At 37.4% G+C, this 17,689-nt stretch overlaps 1 protein-coding gene across 3 annotated transcripts; it reads left to right on the plus strand.

Annotated features, from left to right (window-relative positions):
• The first annotated feature begins 198 nt into the window (after positions 1-198).
• On the plus strand, positions 199-9,422 carry LOC145623892 (protoporphyrinogen oxidase 1, chloroplastic-like). 3 transcript variants are annotated; one of them, XM_081676793.1, is made up of 11 exons: positions 199-379; positions 903-1,376; positions 1,473-1,658; positions 1,752-1,836; positions 2,388-2,535; positions 2,648-2,728; positions 2,915-3,086; positions 8,120-8,279; positions 8,377-8,480; positions 8,707-9,086; positions 9,212-9,422. In XM_081676793.1, exons 2-10 carry the CDS (start codon positions 918-920, stop codon positions 9,004-9,006), a joined length of 1,695 nt encoding a protein of 564 aa, XP_081532919.1. In that variant the 5' UTR covers positions 199-379; positions 903-917; the 3' UTR covers positions 9,007-9,086; positions 9,212-9,422. The 3 variants fall into 3 exon arrangements, with proteins under 3 accessions (XP_081532919.1, XP_081532918.1, XP_081532920.1); XM_081676792.1 differs by having other exon boundaries at positions 910-1,376; XM_081676794.1 differs by having other exon boundaries at positions 914-1,376.
• Positions 9,423-17,689: the final 8,267 nt, after the last annotated feature.

Raw genomic sequence — 17,689 nt, forward strand, 5'->3', positions numbered from 1 at the left:
ATGGAAGAAGTTACTCAACCATATCGCGTCGGATTTTTACACTAAAAGATTTCACGTTAATACGTTATGTATTTATTAGGGGGAGAAAATACGCGCTGCACTCTTTTTTCCTTACCATGGTTTTGTCCCAGATTGGGTTTCTGGTAAGGTTTTTTACGAAGAATGAAATATTACGTGGATGCTCATTATATTCATGTACAACGTAATTGAATCTTATCTTAGGCAGACCTATCTGTTCTCCTCCTCCCTATCTCCCCCAGTTTCCCATTGTTGCGCACTCCACGTTCTCCATTAAAGCGCATTCCACGTTCTCCATTGAGCCGCATTCTGAAATATTTTTTTTTTTTTATTTATATCCCTCATTAAAGCAGCTTCTGAGGTAAGTTGTTTCTTTTTGTAATCATCGCATATCAAGTTCAGTTCATCTAATTTAATTTAATTTAATGGTAAGTTGAACTATTGTCTATAATTGCTAATGTTATGAAAGGTCAAAACGAGCAATTTTGTTGCTAGAGAAGAAAAATATAAGCCTAATTAGATATTTGAATCAAACGTGCCTTTTCTCCCTAGAATTATGTGATTTTTCGAGCTTAATATGATAATTGAATCGAATTTGGTTGTTAAAATATGAGGTTAATTTGATACTTGAATCAAACGTGCCTTTTTCCCAACATTACGTGATTTTTCGAGCTTAATTTGATGATTGAATCGAATTTGGTTTCTAAAATATGAGGTTAATTTGATAATTGAATCAAACGTGCCTTTTTCCCTAACATTATGTGATTTTTTTCGAGCTTAATTTGATAATTGAATCGAATTTGGTTGCTAATGTGTTGCAGAACCTTTTTTTTTTTTTTCATAATGTATTGTTACATTACTTTGTAATATAAATATCTGATCAGATTTTAGGCAGAGAGATGACCGGAATGATGTTTTCGAGCACCATTGCCCACTGTCTGCCTCAATCCGCTATGTCTTTATCTTATAGTAGGAACAACCGCATCACTATTCCAATTTCATCTTTCTCATTTCGAAGTCGACGTGGAAATTCACAGAATAATGCTACCAACACCATTATCTGTTGCTCCACAGTCTCGACCTCAAATTCAGCAGTCAATTACCAGAACACAAACACTGCTACTGTTGGAATCGATGGCGCTGAAGTACTTGACTGTGTGATTGTGGGTGGTGGAATCAGTGGTCTTGGCATTGCACAAGCTCTCTCTACAAAATACTCCTCCCGCTCCCCAAATTTCATTGTCACGGAGGCTAAAGATCGAGTTGGTGGAAACATCACTACTGTGGAGGCCGATGGCTATATCTGGGAAGAGGGACCTAACAGCTTCCAGCCATCTGATGCAGTGCTCACCATGGCTGTAAGTCTGTGTATTTTTTGGGTTATCTCTCTCCATTCTGTAAATGTTAGTATTACTAATTATAAATTGGTTGCTTGATTAAATCAATGGGAACAGGTTGACAGTGGATTGAAAGATGAATTGGTGTTTGGAGATCCTAACGCCCCTCGTTTTGTGTTGTGGAATGGCAAATTGAGGCCTGTACCGTCCAAGCCCACTGACCTCCCTTTCTTTGACCTTATGAGCTTCCCTGGCAAGATTAGGGCTGCACTCGGTGCTCTTGGCTTACGTCCTTCTCCTCCAGTTTTGTCCTCCTCTTTACTGTAATTTCCACATTTTTTGTACCAGTCCTTTTGAATTCTTATTCAACTTCTACCCTTTGTGAAAAATTGACAGGCTCACGAGGAATCTGTTGAAGATTTTGTCCGTCGTAATCTGGGTGATGAAGTATTTGAACGCTTGATTGAACCCTTTTGTTCAGGTTCATGTCTTGCTTTTCTCTTTCTTGTAAACTCTTATTCGCTCACTCTATAGATTTAATTGGTGATAAGAGAAAAAGAAGGGACAACGGAGGAGGAAGGGGTAGAGGAATTATTACACTTTAAGTGAGTGTGAAACAATGTTATTATGACCTTGGTTAAACAGTTGCACAGAAGAAAGAGTTAGCTGAATACATGATAGATCCAGTTTTAATTTTTACAAGAAATCCTTGCTTACTAGTGCCATAGGTATTTAATCGACCATATTTTAACTTGTTGGAAAAAGTAATACATGGAGGTAGAAAAGTATCATTTTAATCTCATGTAAACTCTTCACGAAAGATTTTATTGAGGCAACCATACACTTTATTCATGTTGTTATACATGAAATAATTTTTTCATAAATGTATCATTAATTTTGATGTGAAACACTTAATTTTCTTTTCAGTTTCTGTAATGAATGATAGGATGTAAGTTCAGATATTTGACACTAACCTCAAGAAGCTTTGATAGGTGTTTGCTCTGTCACTGACTCCTGTTTTTATTTGCTCAGGCGTGTATGCTGGCGATCCTTCCAAGTTGAGTATGAAAGCTGCTTTTGGCAAAGTTTGGATCTTGGAGCAAAAGGGTGGTAGTATCATTGGCGGTACCCTCAAAACAATCCAGGAAAGAAAGAACACTCCAAAGCCACCTCGAGACCCGTAATGACGCTTCTTTTTTTCTCCTCTTGTCCTGGCTCATAGACCTTTAAGGTGTGAGTCTCTTTTTCCAATAGTGGTGCCTCTCATCATCCAAAGTCACATCATATTGCAGGCGCCTCCCTAACCCAAAGGGCCAGACAGTTGGATCCTTTAGGAAAGGACTCACTATGTTGCCTACAGCCATTTCCGAAAGGTTTTTTTTTTTTTTTTTTTTTTTTTTTTTTTTTTATACCTTGAAATGTGTTCACTAAGACACGAAGTACTTAAATTGGCAGTCAGGAAGGATACTGCATATGCGACAGTCTCTGCTTTTATGTTTGGATTTTTTTTCTTGTGCTCAAATTTTTGCTTGACATTTTAACTTTATATTTCTTTGCAGGCTTGGCAGCAAAGTGAAATTATCATGGACCCTTTCTAGTATTGTTAAGTTGCCAAATGGAGAATATAATCTGACTTATGAAACACCAGATGGGCTGGTTTCTGTACGGACCAAAAGTGTTGTGATGACTGTCCCATCACATATTGCAAGTAGCCTCCTTCATCCACTTTCAGTAAGTATTATAGTTTTGTGTTGACATTGCTTTTCAGATTGTTTGACGTGATAGTCTCACTTGGCCGTGTACTTAGTAAGTGTCTTACTCTTTAGATTATTATGTCTAAAAGGATAGGAATATTTGTCTCTGAAAAAGCCTGAAGCCTTGAACAAATATGTTGAGATTATAGAGTGACACGTAGCAAGTTTTCCTATTAAGTTGGTTATCAGTAGGCCCAAAGAAAGCGAATACTCCAAAAGTTCAGTTAGCTTAGGGGTTTAAATGAACTTAGCTGATCAATAAACTACTCGGGTACGAGCTCGGTTGATGCTCGTTCAGATATATTCATGAACTTATTTTTTATTTTCCCGAACTACTGGTTTATTTATGTTCATGAATTATTGATTTATTCACACTTTTTAATTTAATTCTTACGTTTATACGGTGTGATTAAGATTTTAATTATTATGCTACTTTTGAGATTTTCAAATGTCAAAAGTACGAAGCTCGTTTATTATAAAAGCTCGTTTATTATTAAGCTCGTTCATTAATCACTCATTTATGAACTCGTTTTATAAACGAGTTGTTCATGAACATTGTACTAATTGAGCCGAGCTTGAACAAGTTTTTGAGCTCGCTTGAAAGCTCGGGATCGTGCTCGGACTCACCTAAGTTAAATGAACTGAACATGAACAAGGTAGTACTCGGCTCGGCTCATTTACACCTTTGCTACATATTACACAATAATCCAAAGTTGGGATCTTAAATCGGGCAAAGTTGGTGTTTTTACCATTTTTATTAAATAAAATCAATCTATTAATAACTCTTTTTTTTATTGTTTAGTCCACTATTGTGCCATTATTTTGCTAAACCATTAAAAGTATACCGTCAATTATTTTTTTTTTTAAAAATTTAGGACTATATTTTTTTAGAATAAATTGTTTTGGGCTTTCCCTTATCTGCCATTTTGCTTAGTACTTCTCTTTCCGAAGTATAGATTCTCTGCTTCCACCGCTTAATATGTTGTTTCTTGCATTCCTTTTTTAAGTCCTTATTTAAAATCACCATTTATTCCAGCTCTTCTTTCCTTTATCCATTTTATTATAATTTTTTTAAAATAATTATAAATAAAACAATTTAAATAGGTCACTAAAGAAAATCAAATGAAAAATTTTCCACCACTTAGAATTGTTTAGAACATTGACTTGAGCTTTCCTCGTATGTTTATATAGGATTTTATTTATTTATTTATATTATTGCTTTAGTTTCATCAGGACAATGTGATTGCCCTCACTAGGTAGATGTTGATGAGTGTACTGACTAGGTAGATATATACGAATGTATTAACTAGGTAAATATGGACGAATTTAATATTTTGGCCAATCTATCCCTATTTGATTAATCTTTGAAAGCCCTAAATGTTTTGGCTCAGCCATGTACTTCCAAAGGTTGCCATCGTGTATTTAACAAAGAAACCCAATTCTCTTTACCTAACAAAAATCATTTCCTCAAGTAACAATCCATTTCATAGTGATGGAAACACATGAATGTGAGTTGCTATGAGAATGAAAAAACAAATAATTTTTAGTTGAGATGGCCAATTCTAAACTTTTCTAAAGAGCATATAAATGATCTTGCCTAAGAGGGACCTTTGCCTTTCAAATGAAGATTGCTATTATAAAATTTGGATATTTAGAGGTTTGATTCAGGAAAATAAGAAAGGATATACAAAAAAATTCTTGTATGTGCTACAAGTGTTAGTTGTCTATTATCAACTACACAAAACCATCTTACTAGGCACAGAAAGAAACTGACCTATTTAAATAAAGTTTCTTGTATATAATACTAAGTTGTGCAACAATAATATTCCATTTTGCTAGGTAATATTCAAGTGATAGTTTGAAATTTTAGTAAAAGAAGTGAAAGGTTAATATATGTCTACCGCCCTTTCTAATTTACAAAGTAGAAATAAATAAAGAAATGTAAGTATTAAAAGTGATGTTAGCTGAGGCTATTAAGCATGTCACTCATACAAATGGTATAGTTAAGCTAAGCTATTAACTTATTAGATAAGGTAAAAAAAATACTTCCTTTGTTCCCCAAATGTTGCAACATGGGAATGGCATACAAGTTTTAAGAAGAGGAGAGAGATAGAGAGAATAAAGATAGGGACCCGTGTGATAAGGAGAGAAAAAGAGAGAAAACATGTGTAAATAGGTCAATGTTGAAATATTTGTTAAACTTCCTAAAATGGTAGTTTTTGCAATATTTATAGATTAGAGGAAATATGTAATATAAATTCTAAGAAGTATAATCCCCGGTAAAATATTTTTAAGTAATTATAATTTCATAGTCAACCCATTCCCAAAAATCATGTAGAAAACTATTGAAGTAGGCAACATTCTACATTTATTGCTTTTATGGATAAGAATCTCTAAGTCAACTAAAACTTGAAAACCAAATTACTCTTGCTATAAATTTGGGATGAAAATAATCTCTTTTATTCTTATGAACATGCATCTCACAAATTTACTCAAGATTTTATGACAACTTGAAACTCCCAAATAAATCATTGCTATAAATATAGTATATTTGTCACATGTAAATTCTACTCTTAAAAATAAATAAAACCATGCAACTTTCCTACAAATATCCTACTTGAAATAAAATCCTACGTCACTTATAATTTGGATTCACATATATTTGATAAAAATAAACTAAATATTAAGATACCCTAAATGACCTTTATAATTCCATATCAAATTCTTCTTCGTGGTTGATTTTTCCACTGATCCAAGTTGGACCTCAAACAAACATGAGGCATATGTGTCCTAAAAGCCATTTATGTCTTGTGCTTCTTGAAAGTTTTCTTAATAGAACGATATAACTACGTGTCAGATTCAGCTGGTTTTCTTTGTCTCGTCATATCTTGAGGTGTTATTGGATCTAACCTAATCTTCTCAAATTGGTATGTATTAAATTCCCTGTAATGTATAACCTTATTTTTGTAAAACTGTCATGTTCTTCAAAGTAACAATTTGCATGCATCCATTGGGACAGTGTCACAAAGGTGAATGTATGTGAACCTCCCTATAGAAAACGTCAACTGTAAAGGATTAGTTTGAGTGGGCAATCCCAATTTCTTTACCATATCCCTTGAAGAGTTGAAGCTACATTAGTGCAACTACCTCCATTGCTAATTGTAAAACAAACCATATCCTTAGTACACTTTGACTGATAAAGATGCTCCCTTATCTTAAGGATTTTCCGTGTACAAAGTCCTATGAATCACTTTTATATCTCTTGTACAACCTCATTCCAATCTCTTCACAATCTAAGGTATTGTCTCCTAGGCTATTTGGTGGTCCAGACCTACAGGGCCCCAAAATGTTTTTGAAAACCATATAAAAAGGAAACTCCTTCCCCATTACCCAATCCCTCGTGAGCGTAGATAGCATTTTTTCTTATTAAAATCAAATTAAACTCTTCAAATTCCCATTCTAATCTTGCATGATTAGATTACTAAAGAACAAAATAGTTATCTGTTATAGACCCGGTGTCTACCACCACTGAGCTAATAAGGAACACAGTAGCACACAACACTAGAGGACAAAAGCAATTAAGAAAGCACTAAGGAGAAGGGGAGCATGGGACTGATTCCTGGTTCTGTATTGCAGCAGTAGAGGACAAGAACAATTAATATTAGGTTTATGATTTGTAATGTGGCTTAAGTATATATAGTGTAGTAGTGAAGGCAGTAGGCGATTATGTGAATTGTGAGGAAATATGTTGAGAGTAGTAGCCTCAAATTACTAAGAGAGTGATAACCTAAAGTTATCAAGAGAGTAATAGCCTCAAATTAACCTATCCTTTTGTATCCAAAAATTTTCCATTATCAATCAAAGACTCACGCTTTAATCTTTATTTATTAGCCTAGTTAAATCAGAAATACAAGTCAGATTAGTAGTCTATTACATTATCTCCATTATCACTCCTAATAAATCTTTAAATTGACTGAATTAATTTTAATGTCTACTAATGAATTTAAGTTAACTTTTCAAACAACCCACCTAATAATAAGGTTGTCACTGGCCATATTTTCATACATTTGTATCAGTATAGAGTCCCTGTGTCCCCAATTCTTTGGAATTACCATATTGGACACTCAGATCTTTACCTACATCGCGCATTTCTTCCCAAGCCAAGGCTACATAGATCTTGGTAATTATCTTTGCTTACCTTTTTGTGAAGGTTAACTTGATGAGAAATCTTCTCGAAATAACAGACTTTCCAGGAATTTCCCACCTGCTGGTGTTTTGGGGGAAAGAGGGGGGGGGGGTGTTTGTTGTATGAACAGTCAAAGAAACCATAGACAATAGATAAAAACATGATTTAATTATTACAAAGCTTATTGAATTAAGGTCCTTAATCTTCAGTTTATACACGAAGTTAAATTGAATATTGCATTGTCATAAAGATATATAAGAGAAGCTCACAAAGATGCTAGTTAGAGAGTTTCATAATATAAACGTAGGCAAAATTTGCTATTACTTTTATAGCTGGCTAGTACTACAATAGATAACTCTTGCTAACTGCCCTTGAATTACAATTGAATAGTCAAGATTAATTTTATTAATCACGAGGAACATTGGAGAAATTTGTAACCAAGCCATCACCCAACCCCATCAACTCACCAAGGAAAAGTTGCCCGATCGGCCGCAAACTGAAGCCTCAAATTTTTTGAAGAAAATACGAGTTTACTATGGGCAATTTCACTCGATTGGGGAGATGGGGTAAAAAAAAAAATACTCTTCACTACTCTGATCTCCCATAGCAATCTCGCTAATTAATATGGTGAACTCTAAATTCTGAAAACCATGGTACATTTTACGTCTCATTCCTGTAAATATACTCGATAGAGATGTCTTCAGATGGGAACAGGTAATGGTAGCTGCTACTGCATTTGTGTGCTGTTATATTTCTTGCATTTGTTCTTTAATTTGGTGTATTGATCACTGAATTCAATCAATAGCACTACATTTTTTGCACAGGATGTTGCTGCAGAATCACTTGCAAAGTTCTACTATCCACCAGTTGCAGCTGTGTCACTTTCTTATCCTAATGAAGCAATTAGATCAGAGTGTTTGGTTGATGGTAAACTTCAAGGATTTGGGCAATTGCATCCCCGCAGTCAGGGTGTTGAAACCTTGGGTATATACTCCTATTCAACTGCATTTTATTTGTTGAGTGATTCTTTTTGTAGGATTGCATCACTAACGTAACATTTAATTTTGATATGACTTGACAGGATCAATTTATAGTTCATCGCTTTTCCCTGGTCGAGCACCACCTGGTAGGACCTTAATTTTGAGTTACATTGGAGGTTCTACAAACCCTAGTATATTACACAAGGCAAGTAATTTATCAGGAACTACTGTCTCGTATGGTTCTAATCCAGAATTATAGAAATATGATAATTGCCTTGGGTAAAGCATCACAACTTAGGCGATGGCATTATTTTGGTTCCTTGAGCTCACTAATAAGCTTACACAAGCTGGATTTGCTTTTTGATTTGTTGATGTGTTTGCTCTATTGAGCTTTTATATTAATTTTTCTTGTAAAATTTCTAACCATGCAGACGCAAGATGAACTTGCTGGGGCAGTTGACAAGGACTTGAGAAACATTCTCATAAATCCTAATGCAAAAGATCCCCGGGTATTGGGCGTGAGAGTATGGCCCCAAGCAATTCCACAATTTTTGATTGGCCACTTTGATCTGCTTGATGCTGCAAAAGCTGCTCTAACTGATGCTGGGTTCAAGGGATTGTTTCTTGGTGGCAACTATGTTTCAGGTGTTGCATTGGGGCGATGTATAGAGGGTGCTTATGAATCTGCAGCTGAGGTAGTGGATTACCTCTCACAATACTCAAACAAATAGCGCTGTTGCTAGGATTAGTTGTCCGAGTATTTTGCTAACAAGAAGGCTACAAAGATTGCAGTGAAAATTTTCTTTTGAGGGTATGTTTAATTGATTTTTCTAGTTTTGGTAAATTGGAATCTTAAATTGTTTTATATTCCTTATTTCTCAACTAAATGAACCTACATTTGATAACTAATTGGTTTAGAATTACCATCTTTTTCAGGTTTAGAATACATTATTTCAAGCACAATGGACTCATGGTTGGTAGCCAAACCCCATGAGATTTGTAAATTTGCCAGACATTAGCACGCATTGGGAGCACCCTGCCTTTTTCCCGGGTTCTCGCCTACATAGGTACACCAAGCTATTGGTGTGCTCGGGAACATTTAAGAATTTGTTTCTACTTCATTTGTTTTAGATTGAACCCCCCCCCCCACAAAAAAAAAAAAAAAAAAAAAAAAAAACACGTATTATTATTGTAATTATCTTTTTTCGGACCAATCACGTGTTGGCACATGTCTAGGTAACCTAGTTTAATAGGTTATTGATAAGTTGTTAACTAGTTGGTTCTAACAAAAGACAATGCACCCTAAAGTTATTCCAAAATAATCAAAAAATTGTTTTTATTGGTAGAAAATAGCACAAAGTTGAAATTATTAAAAATAAATCTTCCTTTGTTAAATCATGATATTAATAATTTAATATAAGCTCCTGATATTATGTTTATACAAAGTATTAGATGTGACAACAATAGATGACCTCAATTTTAGTTTATATTCAACCTGGTGTGTGGGGATCACAAGGGCACTATTCTTTAGGACTCTAAGGGGGTGTTTGGTTCTTCAAATTGGGATGGATTGGTGTGAAAGCTCATACTGAAAAGGTATGGATTTTAAAGCCCATACTAACTCAAAGCTGTTTGGTTTTATTGTTAAAATGGATTTCATACTTTAATAAGGGGTTGTTTGGTTGGATCATTTGGAATGGGTTGGAATTAAGTTAGAATCAATTCTATTTAGTTTTTTTGTTGGGCTTTTCTATATAGTAACCCTGTTAATTTCACTTTTCTACGTGATATCCCAACATATATCACTTTCCACACTGTAATCCACTCTCCATTTATTATTATTTTTATTATTGATTTACATGTTGAAAATTATATCGTTTAAGGTTTTGGGGGTTATTTGAGACCTTAAAGGCCCAAATTGAGCTCAGTGGCAAAAAATAATTTAAATGCCTCGTTTTGCTTATTAGAAAATGTCTCATTTTACGTGTTCACGTTTTAATACTCAAAACGAGGCATTTACATTTTTTTTTTGTGAAATCTGAGTTCAATTTGGTTCCTTATGGTCCAAAATAGCCCCCAAAACCTTAAACCGAACATTTTCCAACAAACATGATAAAAAATATTAATAAATTGATAGTGGGCCCCCACTAACGGAATTTTTAACGGTGGGATAACAACAAGGTTACCGTATGGAAACGAAATCTATCTTGGGGTTACAGTGTAGAAAGTGATATATGTCGCGGCACAATGTAGAAATTGAAATTAACAGGATTATTACATAGAATAACCCTTTTTTGTTTGGAAAAATTGTAATTATTAATCCCAACTTTACGCCATTTACTTTCATTAATCCCAACTATCGATTATTCCTGAATAATCCCAACTTTAGGGGGTATTGACTTTTATCAGGCCTTACAGGTTACCAAACCTGTAATAGCAAGTCATTTGCCACGTGCCAACATTCTATAGGTTAAAAAAAATTAAAATAAACCCAGCCAAACACCCCCCAACCACCGATCTGCCAGACTACCACGGTGCCACCCAAGCTTTGACGCCGGAAGGCTGCCTCCCCCCCTTTCACCGATTTCCCACCACCAACTCACCTAGAGCAGCCCACACCAAAACAACAACTCCCCTACTCCCTGCCACCACCCCACCTCACACGCATATCTTCACCCCACAAAACCCGCAGCCATCACCACCGATAACACCATCTGCAGCACTGCTGCCAACACCTCAAACCAACCAGCTCCAATCCACAACAAACTGCAGCCCACCAATTAATTCCCCTGTTCCCGCATTTCACCTCCAATCACCACCAGCCCGCACCAATCACCAGTTCAACCCCATTTCAATTCTCCTCCAAATTAAAACCAACCCAATTCAATTCAATTCAATTCAACCCCATTTCAATTCAATCATTTCTAACCCTAGAAAATCCAAACTGCTGAAAAATTAAGCTGAAGAAGAAGAAGGTTCAACATTGGCGGTTGCGAAAGTATGCGGGTTGGTGGTTGGGAGGGGTGACAGGGTAAAGTCGTATCCCCTAATCAAAAGTATTACCTAAGTCCTCTAACTAATGCAGATAGGAAAGTAGGGTCGAATCCACAGGGAAACAAGTCTTTCTACTCCTAAATAATTATTATAATCTAAATTATCAAGGTAACCAATATTGTTGTAATTAAAGACTATACTACGGAGAATATGATCAGAGAAAATAAAGTAGGGAGAAATTTAATATAAAAGGGATAGGGCATAGGTTCACTAATAAACAATATTCCAGGGCAAATCATAATAAGCAATCATCAAGCATTGATTAATCAGATTATAAAGGGCTTTCGTTACGTATTATAATCACAGAGTTAATTTACCAGTATTAAATCTCATCTGTCGAATCTCAACTTAACCATTTATAAATTAGTCCGTCTATTGAAACTAAGCTTAAACATCAATTCTCATCTATCGAATCTCGAATTAATATTGCTAAACTCATACAATTTAATCTGGCCAAACCTAATTGCATAACATTAAATCAATCAATAGGAAATTAACCAAGCATTGATAATCAACAATCACAAATTTACCCCTTTATATTATTTATTAGATCCCCATAAACCCTAGAAATAAAACTTCTCAAGCATAATTAAATCTAAACTAATCAAATCAATAAAGCAAGACATAATGAAAGAATTAAATAAAATAACTGAAATTAAAACAGAAGAAATTGTTACCAAAAGAAATCTGGATTAATGAATGTAATTAAGAACAAAGTTGAGAGAGAATTTAAGAGAGAGAATATCCTAAGTAGAGAGAGAAAATCTAAAAGAGAAGGTAATCCAAAATTACGTACAAAATGCGTACTTAAACACTCCTAAAAAAAAAACTAAAACAAAACTAATCAGGTACTTAGAAAAACACGCGCCCGATCGGGCGAAGGGCCGCCCGATCGGGCCTGCCTTTTTACTATGCCCCTTGCTGGTATGCTGCGCCCGATCGAGCCTACGCTCACCCGATCGGGCGCGGCTTCTTCCTTGAGACTGCATTGCGCGCACCTGCCCGATCGGGCGTATGCTTGCCCGATCGGGCCCGACTTCTTCTTCGAGGCTTGGATTTCGATTGGGCTCGATTCCTCGGCCCAATCCGGATTTCCTCATCGGGTCTTGATTACTTGATCCAATTGCCCCGGTATCACATACCAAGCCCTTAATCACCCGCTCTCACCGATCCTGGGCTTCAAGGATGGCCGTGTCCTTCTAACGCTCGTAGTTGCTTCGTGAAAAACCCGGAAAACGCTCCAAGTGTGCAATTTCCTACAAAACTCAAGCAAAACTACAAAAACACTAGAAAACACTAATTAGTAATAAAAGTGGTCCTAAAGAGCCAAAAACACTACTAATTATGACCATGGGACGGGGGTAAAACACTATATAAATTGGACATATCAAACTCCCCCAAGCCAAACCTTTGCTTGTCCCTAAGCAAAGAGCTCATCAATGAACATATAAAACATGCCTCATCCCAATAAACAAAATCAAGCACAAACGATTCAAGATAAATCTAATGAACATGCTTCAATGTCAATCAATCTCATTCATTTAGTCATCCTTCATCCCCAACAATTGTCAAGTAAAGCAAACCACATGAGCATATATAATTCAAGACTAGTGCTCACACACTCAACTCTCATTTATGTGGCGAGTAAAAGATGTACTCGATCGCTCTCTAACCAACCCCTTTATTTGTGAACAATGCCCTCCCAACTCACACTCTCGTGTGTTTAAAACAATGAACGCTCAACCTACTAGTCGACTCGAAATATGTCAAATCATAACTTGCATTGATAAACAACACTTTCACATTCATATAACTCTTATGCACAAAGGTCGGAAGGTCTTTAAAGCTTGTAATGTAAGGCTAGGGTAAAGGGTAGGATAAATTTAGGAAAATGTGAGAGTAAAGCCATGCTTAAGGGAGCCATATCCTAATAAAACCCAAGGTCACAACAAGTGATGACCAAAACATCTCCAATCACAACTCAACTCCACAAAAGTTCACCAAACAATCATATATACAACACAATCCCAACACTTACATATTCACTCACAAAATATGATAATATGAAATAGAGTGAATTAAAACAACTTTGAACTAATTCTTTTTTCTTTCTTTTTTTTCAATTTTTTTTTTCTTTTGATTTTTTTTTTCTTTTTTTTTTCTCTTGAGCAACCTTCAAATAGAACATTTGAACATATGTAACAACTTTTTTTTTCCTTTGCTCTTTTTTTTTTCTTTTTTACCTCATATTGGAAATTTTCAACTTTGTAACACAAAACATCAATATTTTCCAATCATAATATCAAAGAACAATCACTCTTCTTTTATTCCCACATTGTGCAAATGATATGCACACCACAAATCCCTCACCTCACCAACTAATAGCTCCCCCAAGCCAAGCTTGGGACTAGTAACCAATGAGGCTCATATAGGTTTGTAATGTGGCTAAATAAACAATAGAAGGGCACAAGAAACAACATGGGTAACAAGAAGGGAACAAATGTATCTAATATCGTCTGAAGGCTTCCTAAAAGAACAAATGCCTTCGTCGTCCTCAATGTGCATAATATTGAGCTATATAAACATTACTAATAGTTGCAAACCAATACTCAAATTCATTGACACACCAGGAACTAAAACACATTCCTAACCAAATCAACTAGTCAAGCACTATATTCACAAATAGTTGGCAAAATTGACGCATGTTTAGGAATCCAAACAATTAAACTTCAAATCATGATCAACAAATTCACAAAGCTCATTATCATATACCAAGAATCAAAACAATATTTTCTAAGTATGGGACACAGGGAAGCATGATTTACAATTCATTGGAATGTATTTTTGAATTTTTTTGTGTTTAAATTTTTTTTGTATTATTTTCATAAAGGAAAGCAATAAAAACTACACTAGGAAAGCAATAAATAGAGAAAAGAGAAAGAGAGTTACCATATATACAAGAAATATCCCCCCAATCCAAATCAAGCAATGCCCTCATTGACTTGGGAAGGTAGCTAGGAGAAGCTACTCCTCATCATCATCCATCCTCTCGTACCCTCCTCCATGGCTTGAGCCGGCACCACCCTGGCTCGTTCCAGCACCACCATAACCCGAACCACCTGCAAATTAGTTAGGGTTCACATTTCCCCCCATACCCCCAAAAGGAGCATCACCCCCATATCCATGGACTAAAGAGTAGTCCACATAAGTACCAAATGCTCCGGGGGTGGAATACCCTCCCTGGGGGTATTGGAACCAGTCGGGAACTAATGCCTCGGGGGGAATAGCCCCTCGGCGTGCATAGTCATCGTACATCGGGTATAGACCCCTCCCAAGGTTCCTCTCTATATGACCCACCCGACTATCCAAAGTGCTTAACCTAGAATCTAGGTTTTGCACCATGCCCTCTACTCTCCCTTGCCCCATCTCTATACGGTCTAGTTGGCTCCTAAAAGCCAAAAAGTCATAAGGGGCATTGGGGTCGATGTTATAATCGACTTAGGAGGTGGGTATGCCATAGGTAAAGGGGGGGGGGTGGGGGGTAGTGTGGTGAATGGTGTTGGGGGGAATGGTCTGGGGGTGATTGGTGGGGTTGTGGTGAAAGGTGAGGTTCTTGAACCTCGCCTTGACCGTTCATCTCGAATGTGTAAGAAGGATTCCCCTTCTAAAATTTGGTCAAGGCGGGGTTGGGTAAGGTAAAGGCTTGGTCTCTCCTACCCGATTGCCGGTGGACTATCCACCAAGTCTCACCTCCCATGGGTTGCACCCAGTTTAGGCTCCCTAAATAAGCTAGGTCCATGAGGGTTGAGCCCACTACTTTCCTATGCCCATTTGGGTTCCATCATAGGTGTTTGATAGCAATGTGGGTCACTAACCCCCCAAAATAGATAGGCGCCCTAGACCTACCCGTTTCGGCCGCATTGGCCGCCCTTTGAAAGTGATTGGCAATCATATGAGGTATGTTTAATTTTTCAGCATTAGGGATTATATAGGATGCCAACAATTCTAATTCATCCCTCCTCACGTTTGCCGGTTCATGCCTCCCAAAAATTGTGAGGCCGGAAAACCTTTGCCAAAACTTTGGGACGGGATGTTGAATCCACGTCCCTTTGGCGTGTTGGAGGTTAGCCAAACCCTCCCCAGTGAGTCTCTTGTAGACCACGACAATGTGGTCTTGGGAGGGTTCGATAGGTTTATCCGATTTTAATTCAAACAACTTCCCAAATTCTTTTAGAGTTAATCGCACATCGTAGTTTAGCAACCGGAATTGTACATGAGTGATCAAAGCATTCATTTTAATAACATTAAAACTAGAAATAAATTCTAATGTTAAGTAATCATAAGTATCATGATGCATTTGGAAGAAACCACTCATGCCTATACCCCTAAATAGTTTCTCTACTTATTTATCAAGACCTAATCTAGATAATGTAGGATGATGAACAAAACGGGTTGAGATTACCTGCCTCTCGATGAGATTGAGCGTCCTTGCCCGTTGTTCCGCCGAGGTGATAAAAACCTCCTCCCATCCCGGTATTTTAAGCTCCGGGTCGACCATTGGTTGTTGTTGCCTCAAACTTTCACCCCTTTGTTATATAGAACGTTTGGAAGCCATATGTAGGTGGAAATTTGGGTATTGAAGCTTTCTTTCTCTAAGGGTTTTAAGAAATTAAGAGAGAAAGTGGGAGAAAGTGGGTGGAAAATGTAGAGGAAGGTGTGAGGATTAAGAATATGTAAAAATTTTAAGGTTTTGATGGGTGAATTTGAGGAGATCTTGGAAAGAAGGTGAGGTTGAAGGTTTGAAAATGGAGGTTTTAGAGAGAGAAAGTGTGAATAAGGAAGAGGAAGTAAGAAAGAAAAAGAAAAGAAAAGGGGAGAAGGAGGATTAAAACCTCCGGAAAAATAGGCGCGCCCGATCGGGCGAAGGTAGTTCCTTCTGGATTGTGAAGTGCGCGCCCGATCGGGCGACCTCCGCCCGATCGGGCACGAACACGAACCTCAAAATCGCCAAATTGCTCGCCCGATATTTCTTTTTGTGGCACTCGATTTCTCCAAATTTCCGCCCGATCGGGCGGCCTCGCCCGATTGGGCGAAGATTCCCTTGATTTTCTTCCTCACTTGCGCGCCCGATCGGGCGTGCTTCGCCCGATCGGGTGATTATATGCTCCAATAAAATCCATATTTCGCGCCCGATCGGGACTCCTTGCCCGATCGGGCAAAATAATTCTCAATTCTGACCCTTAGGTGCGCGCCCGATCGGGCGAGCCTCGCCCGATCGGGCCTGTACCCAATCATGGAGCTTCTCTTTTCTTCGCCTTTTTCTCTTGAAATCTCCGTACTTTGTGATCTAAAACCTGTACAAAACACTCATGAAAGGTAAAATTTCACTCTCCTCACCTCTCTAAAAAAATAAAAATAAAAATAACGAAAAAAAATTAGTCTAGAAAGCAAGAAATACGGGTTGCCTCCCGCAAAGCGCTGGTTTATCTAGGTCCCGCACGACCCTCTTACCACATTGAAGCTCAAAGTGAATCGGAACCGCTTAGGTGAAGTAATTCAACTGCACCAATCGTAGCCCCCTCATGATATAGCTTGAGTCTTTGGCCATTAACCTTGAACTCGTTACCATGTTCATCGAAAACCTCCACAGAACCGAATTTATTGGCCCTTTTTACAATAAAAGGACTCGACCACCTTGACCTTAACTTTCCTGGGAATAGTTTAAGTCGAGAGTTGAACAGTAACACTTTATCACCCTCTTCAAATTCTCTCGGAAGGATCATCTTTTCGTGCCACCTCTTTGTCTTCTCCTTGTAGACTTGAGCACTATCATAGGCCGTCAACCTAAACTCATCGAGTTGGTTAAGTTGAAGTAACCTCTTTTCTCCCGCTAGTTTGGCATCCAAATTGAGCTCCTTAATAGCCTAATATGCCTTATATTCTAATTCGACCAGGAGATGACATGCTTTACTGTACACGAGTCTATATGGAGTAGTACCTATAGGGGTCTTGAATGTAGTTCTGTACGCCCAAAGGGTGTCATCCAACTTATCGCTCCAATCTTTCCTTGACTTTGCCACCACCTTCTCTAGAATGGCCTTGATCTCACGGTTAGAAACTTCCACTTGGCCACTAGTTTGGGGGTGGTAGGCTAAACCTGTCCTATGGTAGACACCATACTTTTTGAGGAGGGTGTCTAACTTCCGCTCATGAAAGTGAGATCCTCCATCACTGATTATCGCTCTAGGTACGCCAAATCTTGGAAAGATGGTCTTCTTGAAAAGTCTATGGACCACCTTGGCATCATTGGTAGGGGTAGCGATGGCCTCAACCCACTTGGATACATAGTCGAAGGCGACA

Source organism: Chenopodium album, chromosome 3 (genome assembly GCF_948465745.1).
Source record: "Chenopodium album chromosome 3, dcCheAlbu1.1, whole genome shotgun sequence".
NCBI lineage: Eukaryota > Viridiplantae > Streptophyta > Magnoliopsida > Caryophyllales > Amaranthaceae > Chenopodium > Chenopodium album.